The 12708-nt window shown below is 44.5% G+C and overlaps 1 protein-coding gene across 4 annotated transcripts in view; it reads left to right on the top strand.

Moving 5' to 3' along the window:
* LOC111875239 (sterile alpha and TIR motif-containing protein 1) overlaps nt 1-12708 on the top strand; it is a 194245-nt gene that overhangs the window by 113006 nt on the left and 68531 nt on the right. The window contains exon 1 of one of the 4 annotated variants that reach the window (XM_023871303.2): nt 11293-11453. The exons of the other annotated variants lie outside the window; for them this stretch is intronic. Coding sequence (XP_023727071.1) covers nt 11409-11453 — 45 coding nt within the window. The 5' untranslated portion in view covers nt 11293-11408. Of the gene's footprint in view, nt 1-11292; nt 11454-12708 lie in introns of those variants that run through there. 4 annotated transcript variants of the gene reach the window in all.

Below are 12708 nucleotides of genomic sequence, written 5' to 3'. Positions count from 1 at the left end.
TGAGCACCTTCAAAAGCGGGAGATATCGTTTCTCCCCCCCCCCCCCAATGTAGTGTCTCTCACTACCACCCCCACTTCTTCTCTCTCTCTCTATTTATGTGTTCCGTTTGGCTCTCATAATCAACAGCGACTGTTTCCCTAAACAGCATTAACCGGTTTGTTTGTTTTTTTTTATGGAGGCGGAGTGTTTCCTGTGAGGTACGAACTGAACTTGGGTATATTATTTAGTTAACTTTAGTCTTCTCCTGCTAAAGATGGAGCATATGATGGGATTTTTTTATTTATTTTTTGTTTTAGTTTTTGCTAACGTTGGGAGGGCTATATTAAGGCGAAATTTTGATGTTAACAATGGGAGGGCTGCATGTGAGGCATTGCTCTATNCTCTCTCTCTCTCTCGTTTAGTCTTCTCAGTTTTCTGTGGTTTTCCTCGGTCCTAGAGCAAATGCTGAGTTTGTACCCAAATTTTCACAGTGAACTGCTTGCCTCACATGCAGCCCTTCCAATGGCAGCAACAAAATTTCGCCCTAAAGTAGCTCTTCCAATGCTATATCAAATTTCACTGTAATGCAAGCCTTCCAACGCCATAAAAACAATTCCAATCATATGGATTACCTCTAGCAGAAGGACGAACGGGAACTGTCTGGGAACTTTCAAAAGCGGAGATTCAGTTTGCCTCCCCCCCCCCTCAAATATAATGTCTGTCGCTCCATCCCCACTGTCTTTATCTCCTCTATTTAATCGTCTGAAGTTTAATAATTTGGTTCTGACTGTTGAGAAGCTGATAATTTATTGGATGTGAGCTGTGGGAAAGGCACAGGCTGTTAGAAGCAAAATCAAACATGGAAATTCCCAGCAAGTCTTTATTTTACGAGTCTCGTGGTTATTTACGTGACAAGTGGTACTTCAGCCAGAAGATACGGGGCAGCAAATTAGCGTTTGCCCAGTAATGCCTGATTATCCTCAGAAAATTTCCTGTTTGAGGTAAACAGTTGCTGGAGTGGTTTATCCCACGCCAGAGGTTTCTGTAGTAGCACAGACAACAGACGAAGCCATTCAAAGTGTGTCTGTATCCTGTAGGCATGCCAAGACACCATCTGAAATGCAGCTAATCCTCTCCAGTCTAACACTTCTAAGCTTGAAAATCTTCGAATTAATATGTGAATTCAGTCCGTACCTCAGGAAGTACTCCATCTCCATAGCAGAGACCAGTGGGTTAATGCTGTTTAGGGAAATAATCGCTGTTTATTGTGAGAACCATACGGAACACATAAATACACTGTGTGGTCAGAATGCAGAGTTCAGTCCGTACCTCACAGGAAACACATTACGTCTCCGCTACAAAGCCCAACCGGTTAATGCTGTTTAGGGAAATAATCGCTGTTTATTGTGAGATAAATACGAGCACATAAATGTGGGTTTCATTAATATTAAATCGAATGGTACATACATTTATCATTCTGCTTTGCAAGGTAAAAAGAAGAAGAAGGTAAAGCTATCCTTGTAAAAGGCCGTGGAAACCCGTAGGTTTGTGAGACATCGAGACTTCCACATTTTCTAGACCAGGGGTCTCCAAACTTTTCGAACCGGGGGCCACCTTAGGTAATTCAGCACTTTCAACGGGCCGGATAAAGTGAGAAATTAATAACTCTAGGTATATGAGTGTTATTGAAAGCACAGAATTTCATAAACTAAATACAAAGTACGTGAGAATAAATAATCGTGTATTAATGACAACAGACAGTAGCAGCAAATGCTCATATTTTCATCACAAATTATAATAAAACAATTAATGTGAATGATGGAACTCTTTTTGCATTCTTAAAATCGGATTAAATTGAGGTTCAAATTTTGAAACGCTAATCACAAGTATCAACTTTAAATGTTCATCGGATAAATTTGCCCTGTATTTCGACTTGATATACTTCATCTGGGAAAAAGTTTGCTCACACAGATATGTCGTCCCAAAAATGGATATAAATTTACAAGCAAATTTCTTTAAATTTGGAAATTGCTCAGAGTTCAGAAATTTATAAAATTCGATCAAATTTCCTTCCTTGTATTTGTCTTTAATATGATAATTTTCCTGAAGTTCAATAATTTCCATTTGAATTTGACTTGGGACATCTGCAGCATCACAGTCAAATGGATTTTNTGCAAATAAATCACAGACTAAGTTATTTTCACCCTGCAACTTTAAATTCAAATGGTTCATATGGTTCACCAGATCAGAAAAAAATGCTGATTTCCAAAGCCCCTCGGTATCTGATAAAAGTGGTTCGTGATGGTTTTTCTCGGTAAGAAATATATCAGTTTCATTCCTGAGCTGAAAGAAGCGCGAAAGAACCTTTCCACAGCTAAGCCATCGAACTGCAGTATAATATGTCAGGTCAATAAGCTCGGAATCACATTTACCAGTACTCATTGGAAAATTATTTCAATTGGCGCATTTCTGCACAATTCTTTCGCGGGCCGGATAAAATCACATCGCGGGCCGCATGTGGCCCGCGGGCCGTAGTTTGCATACCCTTGTTCTAGACAGGAGGCTCGCAGGTGGCGGTGATGTCAGCCTTACGCGCCGGTCGCTCTTTACCCCCAGATTCCTGATACTCATTTGTCAGAGGCTGAGTCGACCCCAGGACCATATTGCGGCTGGAAAGATTACGTAAATTGGAAAATCCATTGACCTCATCGGGAATCGAAGGCTTCATGAAATGCTCCTGTCGTTTTACGCGTTTCAGATGTCTTTGACATAGTGTGTACCTCAGTGACTTTGACGTCCATCTTGTGAGATATGTATGTAAGGCAACCTAGCCCAGTCAGTATAGAGACGAGGTCAGTCATGACGATCGGAGAATGGTCGTTCGATTCTCTACGGAGGCACGGAATTTTCCTCACATCTTTCCACTACAAATTTATCAAACCAGATTAATTGGTTGTTGTGAAGATAGTAATGGAAGTTCTTCGTGTGCTTGGCCTAGAAGTAAACACAGAGAAAACTAAGTACATGTTGCTGTCTCGTCACCAAAATGCAGGGCAAAGTCATGACATAAAGATAGGTAACAGATATATATGAGACAAACTCCGTCTTAAGTGCCAACAACTTAATTGTAGTTCTTTCTTCTTCCCTTCCTCCACACTACATGTTTCGGCCCTAAATGGCCATCATCAGGTGTATTCTTACGTAGCTGCTACACTGCCCGTAGTTTAAAATTTAAAATGAGCACACATATTAAAGATAAGCAGCGACACACACAGAGAGAGCCTACACAGAACAATACCTGAACAGCGATAAAACAAGAAGTGGCCGCTGCAGCACTATAGACATAGGGCGTGTACCCCGAGAAAATTATAATTTGGAAAAAGAAAAAGAACAGAAAATTTATAGACATTTTAATTTGAATTGAAGTTTTAAAAAAGTGACAATTTTAGAAATCAAATTGACGCGTGTAGGTTAACAAAGATTTTATACATACATACAATTGGAAAGACTGGTGATTTTAAATTTTAAACTACGGGCAGTGTAGCAGCTACGTAAGAATACACACGTGATGATGGCCATTTAGGGCCGAAACATGTAGTGTGGAGGAAGGGAAGAAGAAAGAACTACAATTAAATTGTTGCACTTAAGACGGAGATTGTCTCATATATATTGTGTGAGTGTAACAGGATGCTTAAATATAATATAGGTAACAGATGTTTTGAAAATGTGGCACAGTTCAGATATTTGGGAACAACGATAACAAATCAAAACCTGATCGAGGAGGAAATTAAGAGGAGACTGAACTCGAGTAATGCTTGCTACCATTCAGTCCAGAACCTTTTGTCTTCTCTTCTGTCCTCTAAAAACTTAGAAATCAGAATATACAAAACTACAATTTTGCCTTTGATTCTGTATTGGTGTGAAACTATGTCTCTGACATTAAGGGGGAAACATAGACTGAGGGTGTTCGAGAACAGGGCGTTAAGGGAAATATTCGGACCGAAGAGGGATGAAGTGACGGGAGGTTGGAGAAAACTGCATAATGAGGAGCTTCATAACCTGTACTCTTCTACAGGTATAATTAGAATGATCAAGTCAAGGATAATGAGATGGGCATGGCACGTAGGACGAATGGGGGAGAAGAGGAATGCATATAGGATATAGGTGGGAAAACCAGAAGGAAATAGACCACTGGGAAGACAAAGACATAGGTGGGTGTATAATATTAAAGTGGATCTTAGAGAGATAGAATGGGATGGATTGGATTTATCTGGCTGAGGATAGGGACCAATGGAGGACTCTTGTGAACATGGTAATGAACCTCGGGTTTCATAGAATGCTGGGAAGTTCTTGAGTAGCTGCACAACTGGTGGCTTCTCAAGAAGGGCTCAGCTCCATGAGATTGGTCTCCTTGAGGAGCTGATGGTGTGTTGCCATTTCATACATTTAAAGAATATTTTCTCAGGAAATATGTTTATGTTTTGTGGAGCTTGCCATGAAGGTAAGCATTCGATTTGCATCTTGAAGGTTACGTGTATCTGAAGACAGGAAAATGATACGCAGGCCGTTGTCAGCTCTAACTTTGTGTATAATAACTACGTTCTTTTTTCTCTCCCGTTTAGTTAACGAGAAAGATTACATTTTCTTTCAGACTTGAAACACCCATTTTATTGCCAACTTGCTCCTCCCCGCTCCTCACTAAACATGTTCCAGACAAAGTTCCCGTATCTGCCAACAGAGCACACCAGCTTTGGCAGCTAGCGTCACTGCACGGCACAACCATTAACTGCCGTGGAGTAACAGTGTAGAAGTGCTAGGTTGGTGTCTCGTCCTTGACGGTTTCCTCAATCCATCCACTCAAATTCCAGGGTAAAACCTCGATTAAGGGGCGATCACTTCATGAAGAGCCTTTCCACTTCACCATTTATCTGCCTTGGGCTCCATTAATCCAGTGACAGCGACATGACTAAGGGTTCGAATCGCGGAAGGTGGGGTGGAAAATTTTCTCTTCTTCACAGCGGCCATACCGGCTGGGGATCCCACCCACCCTCCTATTCAATGGGCATCGGGGGCTCATTCCCTGGGGTTAGAGTAACCGGGGCGTGAAGCTGACCACTCACCTCCCTCCAGTGCCGGAGAGCGACTGGGTTCAGACCTCTGTATCACATTGTTGTCGTGTAGTCTTCATACGAGGGAGGGTACCACGATTTCGGGCACACACAGTGCTTCCGTTTGCAGTGTCACAGCGCAGAGGAGCACAGTGTGAAGCTGACTTGATATCTCATTCCGTTTAATTCCCAGTATTTTTCTCCCGAGAAATAAGGACTGTGCCGTAGGAACGCGTCCCGACGCTGACATGAGGCACGGACGCCGCCACGACATAGTCTCATTTGGGTGAGCCAGAAAATTTGGATACACGCTTATATTTAAGTAATTTATGGACCTTTTTACTGGTCGACCCGGAGTTTTGGATTTCTGTAAGACAGTAGAATAAAATATTAAAAAGAAATTCAGTTTTGGTATTAACATTTCTTATGTTTCAATGCCCTTTTTATCATTTTCCATACTCTCACTCCTTAGCGTGACTATAAACGCGGTTTGGATTGGTAATCGGATTTATTGGACTATGATACAACTCATGACTACTTTATCACACAAAGTACAGCGTTCTTAGTAGCGGCTTCCAACAGTGGACGTTCCTCCACTCCCGGGCTCATGTCCTCGCAGGCTGACGGCCCTCTCACACCTACCTCCTGCTCTTCTAACTGCCGCCTGAAGACTCTCCCATAATGACAGATCGTCCTCGTTATATGGTCCCGGCACGGACTGTACAGAAAATATCGGTTCTGACATTTCTTTGTTGCTTGTTAGACAGCCGTTGTCTAGTAGTGGTTTCTGTCCCTCCACAGTTGCCTCTCTTGCAGTGCCGTTAAGTAAAGACGTTCCGTCCGTTTTCAGAGATTTACATGACAGAATTCTTGGGCTGAGTGTTTCTACAGAATCACGCGGGGACAAGACCTGATTTAAAGCATTTTCAGGGAACGAAATACTCATTTGGACAGCGGGTTCTTCCGGAAAGCGTAAGTCATACAATTTATGTTTCTCGAGACCGCCAGAGTAAGTTCCATATTTACCTGAAGTCTCGGAACTGGGCTGTAAGTGTGAACTGTCGTAGTAAAGTCGAATCGGCAGGGTTCCAACGACACACAAAGTGGCGTCACTAGTTCAGAACTCATTCTGGGAAACGGGGCAGGGTGTCGGTCCAAGAAATACAACTTATCGGAAACAGCTGCTTTAGTGGCTGCGGTCCGTTGCTAACTTTGCCAGCCCCTCACTGTGACTCACTCACTTATGCAACCCGGTTTGCAGTTCATCATATTCCCATCAGTTATGCATTTGACTGACAGTAATCATGATTCTGGAGAATGCAGATGATGTCATGGTCTTTCTGTTATTTATTTTAGAAAACTTTGTTGGGGATAATCCTCATTGACCTTGGTCACGTTCGACTATCAAATGTACTGTTAACCCTTTAAGACCTTCTGGTTACTGTAAGTACCGCATGCTGTAGCATTACAAAATTCTGTTTGTTTTTTTCCCCCACAGAGTGTATTTGTGTGTTCCGCATGGTTCTCACAATAAACAGCGACTGTTTTCCTAAACAGCATTAACCGGTTGGGCTTTGTAGCGGAGACGTAATGTGCTTCCTGTGAGGTACGGACTGAACTCTGCATTCTGCCCACACAGTGTATTTGTGTGTTCCGCATGGTTCTCACAATAAACAGCGACTGTTTCCCTAAACAGCATTAATCGGTCTCTGTAGCAGAGACGTAATGTGTTTCCTGTGAGGTACGAACTGAACTCTGCATTCTGCCCACACAGTGTATTTGTGTGTTCCGTATGGTTCTCACAATAAACAGCGATTGTCTCCCTAAACAGCATTAACCGGTTGGGCTTTGTAGCGGAGACGTATAATGTGTTTCCTGTGGGGTGTGGATTGTGGTGAGGCCCATTGATACAAATAACTGAATATCAATATTTGCAGCCTCTGACTGAACCCAGTACTGATGCCTCATGGCAGTTTTACTGACATTTTGTGCTAGACTGCAGACAACTCCTGTTGCCTGTCTTTAGGCTTCAAAGGGGCCATTTTCGAGTATAACCGGAATCTGATAAGAGTCGAGATACAATGGATAGGTAACGTTTAGCTGTGGACGTACGTATCTAAACGGTTATGTGTAATGCCAGACGTCACGGGTCGGTCTACAAGTGACGTCCCTCAGACGAACAGATGAACACGGGACGGGTGTGGAGTCTGCTGGTTTGATGTTGCAGTATCGCCTCAACGTAAGGCAGCGCCGAAGCGCAAGCGGTTAGTCGCTGGCTTCCCACCGCGGCGGCCCGGGTTCGATCTCGGTCTGGTCAAGTGGCGCTGGGGCGAGTTTTCTCCGAGTACTTCGTTTTCCCCTGCCAATCTTCATTCCACCAAATTTTCCATCATAATCACCCGGGGCAGGCTACAGTAGGCCAATCAGTGGCCGCCTTGCCGAGTGGACCCAGCTGTACTCCAGCCCCCCCCCTCCCCCACTAAGCGAATCGCCTCAACATGTCCCACTACACCAATCGTGACGTTGTGATTAAGCGGTACGTATCAGGGAGAACGCCAGTTCGAAACAAGATATTCTGGTCGAACTTTTCCGTAATTTTCTTCAGGTTGTAGAGGAAAACTCTGGGAAACTGCGTTATGATAGCTTGGTTCAATGCCCGTGTCCGACACTGCGAGGACGATGTTACATTAACAAGTACAAATTATTGCAGCCCCATTTGTTTGGCCCCTGCAGACCGTTTTCACTGTGTCGTCAACAGGCCGCTTTGCTCCTCCTGCCTTTGAACTATGAAGATGTTATTATTCTTGGTGGGGCGAGGCTGAGTTCACTTGGTACTGCCGCCACTATTGGCCATTTGTACCACCCCAGATTGTGGAGAACTTAGTGGAGTGACAGTTGGCAAGGGAAACCGAAGTACACGGAGAAAATCTGCCCCAGCGTCACTTTGTCCACCACAAATCGCACATAATCAGACCCAGGCTCGAATCCAGGTCGTCGCGGTGGGAGGCCAGCGACTAACCGCTTGAGCTATGGCGCGGCCTGAAGATGGTACTTTCCTCCGAAACGTGCATCTTCAAGCGGACTACAGACTGTCACATCCCAGCGGGCCAGTGCTCCTATACTCACTACCCAAATCGGCAAGGGTTGACGAATATGTAATCTGTGTACATTCTCGCTTCCTTAGCACCAGTGAGACACGTGTTTATGCACTGCAGCGCGGAGACCGTTTGTAAGCATGTAACAGAAGAGATATTGTTGGAAACGGCGTTTTCTACTCGGTTCGTGCAAAGGGTTATAAGGAGAACAATTGAAGCAAGAATAGTTTAGTTGGAAGGGAGGCGACGTTCAGAGAGGACTTGAGCTCGGAAGCTGAAGAATTTCCTTTGTTAGATGCTGTTACCGGGGAACGGCTGGTGAAGACACAGTAGACTGGAAAAGGCTTAGAAGGTGATGTGGTGATTTGTGAATTATGGAGATTAGCGACGGCGCTGTAATTGTTTGTAGTTATGAGCCGTGGGGTCAGTAAATCCAATTATGCAAAACCCCCTTCTATTGTCACTTCATACTAATTGACAATATGTGTTGTTGCCGTTACAGGCCGGGGGGGGGGATGAGCTGTGATGAAGCGCTTCCTGGCGCCAGCCCCAATAAGGACGTCTTTCAATGGGGTCAGAAAGTCAACCATTTTTTCGTGTTGTAGTGCAGCCTGGGCCGCCCACATCCGAGAATATTCTGGATTGGTTAGAAATACGAGTTCCTAGCCCACATGGGCTTCATGAAAAAGGACATGAGTGTGTTGTAACAGAAAGGTGTAGTTTTCTACACCCTCCCATCTGCTGACGTTCAGGAGCTCTGGTAATTATACGTACCGCCTGCTTTAACATTCGGGAACAATAATTCTGCGATTATTTTCGTGAACAGCGTTAACTCACCGATTTGGTTGTTGTCACAGCGGTAACGCTTGTGTAGACTCGTTTCTGGAGGTGCTCGGTTCGAATATCGGTCGAGACACCTATCCTGTCTGAAATTCTTGTGATGTTACTCAGTCTCTCCAGGAAGATGCCGAGACAGCACCCGACTCCGGTATGATCAGTTACCCTACTGTGCGACGCCGTGTAGTCCAGCTTCCGACGGCGTCGTGAAATAGCACGATTTACCATTTCGTCTTCCTGATGAAGGGGGATCGACTGCTGCAAACTCCATCCTTACAGAGAAGAACTCCAGGCTTCAGAGGCCCCGGGACAGCTCAGTCGGTATAGCGACTGGCTTCTGGTTGGACGACCGAGCGGTCGGAGTTCGAGTCCCGGTAAAGTCAAGAATTTTCTCTTCTCCGCAGCGTTCAGCCCGACTCTGGGGATTACCCAGCCTCCTATCCAAGGGGTACCGGGGGCTCTTTTCCCGAGGGTAAAGCGGCCGGGGCGTGAAGCTGACTATCCACCTCCAACTAGTGCCGATGTTAAGAAAACATGATCTGTATATCCACTCCCCCATGCTTCTTCATGGCTTAGTGCTTAATTAGTTAAACACAGTGATAAATTTATCTTTTTACCTTTTACCAGGTTTGAAAAGATTAAGTCAGTATCACAAGCAGAACAAAATGGAAGAAACGGCGGAAGGCTGCGACATGTTGAAAACCCTGTGATGCCAGTCTCAAACATGTGAAGTTTGTTTGCTTGACAGATGATATCAGTTTATGCTGTAAACAAAGTTTCTCGTAAGACGAGATATATTCGTGTTTGAAGGAACGCATACAGGAATATTTTGATGCGTTTCCCCCCCCCCCATGCCCTCCTGTTTTATTTGTATGTAACCTAGACATATTTGTGATTGGCTCCAAAAATGGGCGTCACGCAAGGCTGAACGTGGTGTCCAATTGCTGTTGGATCTCGGTAGGTTAGAGTTCCAAGAAACGGAACAGAGAAAGTAACTCGGAGTACCAAGCACTTTACACTCACCTGCAACATTGTTTAATGCTTCGGAACGTCCTTCCCTTAATAACCGTCGTGTAATGAATCTTGTTTGTGTTGGAACGATGCAATACCGTGGACTCTGTTGGATTCGAGCTCAAGGCCCCAGACGCGAGGCCACACTCGCCCAGCCGTAATGACGACTCCTAGCCCTGTCTGCCTGAAGCTCGTGTATCTATATAATTTAAGAACTCAGTTCTTACCTCACAGGAGTCACATTACGTCTCCGCCACAAAGCCCAATCAGTTAATGTTGTTTAGGGAAATAATCGCTGTTTATTGTGAGAACCATACGGAACACATAAATACACTGTGTGGGCAGAATGCAGAGTTCAGTTCGAGCCTCACAGGAAACACATTACGTCTCCGCTACAAAGCCCAACCGGTTAATCCTGTTCAGGGAAACAGTCGCTGTTTATTGTGAGAACCATACGGAACACATAAATACACTGTGTGGGCAGAATGCGGAGTTCTAAGTGTATTAATGTTAATGCGGATGGTGGCCCACAGACTTTAGTGTGGGGGAAGATGGGTCAAGTTCAGAGTGTTGAGGAAAACAGAGCAAGAACATAACGCGGGATGTTTAGTTTTGTGTTCAGTGCAACTGTTCTTCGTACATGTGCCAGAAATGTATTTATTGCTAGTGGAAGCAAATTTGATTGTTTCTTAACTTCATCGTGATTCTTATCCTGATTTGTTACCGTCCTTCCCAAACATATGAGCGTTGCCGGGTAACAGCTTCGAACAAAACTTCAATATCCAAAGAAAATGCGCTTTTCTTCGTGTCTCCGCGCAGTACAGTGCCCTGTGATGCTTATAATAGTCACGTTTTGACGTTAAGGGTCGCTGACACTGTTGCTGCGGGTGTAGGAAGATTTAAATCGGGCGATTCCTCACAGGAAGCCCCCGGATGCCGAGAGATTCCCATGAATTGATATGGAGCAGTTCCAGAGGTGCTCCGAATTAGTGACTGCTTTATGTAGTTTACTGAGAACATCACTTGCTTGCGTGCCAAGTTGTGTCTTGGCAGCTCTCTTCGTGTTTCGGGCGACAGTGGCGCCTTGCAGCGACCGCTAATGGAGTCGCTATTTCCGTCCACAAATAGTGGAATGATGAAGCCTTAACATTGATGACTACTCGGGACCCGACCTACGACCTTCCCTTCTCCTCCCAGTTCCGTGATTGGTTGGGACTGTCCGGTGACGGTCCGATTGTTATATAAAGAGGCGAGTCTGTGTGTCGAGGTGTAGTAGTGCCCGACCTCCCTCGAAAAGTGTTCGACGAACCCGTGACACTCTTACTCGACGACGCTTAGCATATTTCGACCTTTTTCCTGGCTGCGCCAAGGAAAAAGATGCCGTCTCAAGCGAATAGCAAGGAGTTCTTCCCGGACAGACAGGTCAGTAAACGTACTTGTGAAGTTGACAACATGTAGGCCAAATTTAGACTTCAGCTGTCTGTGAGCAGATGTTCGAGAATTGATCGAAGATTTTCGTTTATCTGTGCTAGAAATGAGGAAAGCATATGCTACACTATTTATCAACTTTTATGATCAAAGTTTCGCTAACTTTCGTTAGACGATTATTAATTACATTGCTTGCGGTTTTAATTTTTGTTCTATAGACAGAATATAGGGGCACACGGTATCGTATTTGGTTGAGGCAATATGCTACAAGCCGGGGGGTCACGAGTTCGATTCCCCATGAGGTCATTGGACTTTTCAGTTGACCTAATCCTTCCAGCTGCACTATGGCCCTGGGGTCGACTCGGCCTCTAACAAAAATGACTACCAGGAATCTTCGAGAATTGATCGAAGATTTTCGTTTATCTGTGCTAGAAATGAGAAAAGGGCGGCAGGCTGGCGCGTAACGCTGACCTGACCGCCATCTGTGAGCCAGTTATTTAGAAAATGTGGGAGCCTATGGGTCTCCACGGCCTCTTAAAGGCATAGCTTTTCCTTTTAACCTTAAAGAGAGAATATCTTCACGTAGACTTAACAGTCCGCATTGCCTCCTCCCATTTTGGTTAAAGAAGTGGCGTTTCAGAAGTTTGCCCTCTTTCCTTCATGAGGTAAAACTATGAATCCTGTTCTGTTGCGTCCATTACATGGAGCTAGTCTTGATTACAGGGCTCGACACGCGTGTGGTGACCCGTCGCCATGAGCCTCCACATTCTGAACAGAATGTGTTCTAGCCGTTTTCTCTCGCCTTGTAACTCATCTGGACTTACAGATAAACGTTGCTCCAGAGATTATGAGAGTTGAAAAATTCAATTCTATATGCAGAGACAGTGATTAACTTCTTAAATCACGCTGGCAACTATAACTATCACCTACGTTAACATTCAATACCTTGCATTCTGTCCACACAATGTATTCATGTGTTCCTTATGGTTCCCACAGTAAACAGCGATTGTTTCCTTAAGCAGACCTAACCAGTTGGTCGTTGTTATAGAGACGTAATGTAACAATCAAGTTCCTTCCGTCAAATGTGACACTTTTTTAAGTTTTCCACCTCGTCACCACCTGCCTTACATGTTTCGGCTCACCACGGAGCCATCATCAGAGGCATTTATAGTAGAAAAAGAAATCACCAACACACAAAACTTCACTTTGTCCAAGATAGCCACGTTCCAGTTAATTAAAATAATTACAA

Source organism: Cryptotermes secundus, unplaced genomic scaffold, assembly GCF_002891405.2.
Source record: "Cryptotermes secundus unplaced genomic scaffold, Csec_1.0 scaffold526, whole genome shotgun sequence".
Classification (NCBI taxonomy): domain Eukaryota; kingdom Metazoa; phylum Arthropoda; class Insecta; order Blattodea; family Kalotermitidae; genus Cryptotermes; species Cryptotermes secundus.
This window is presented reverse-complemented; position numbering and strand designations above follow the sequence as displayed.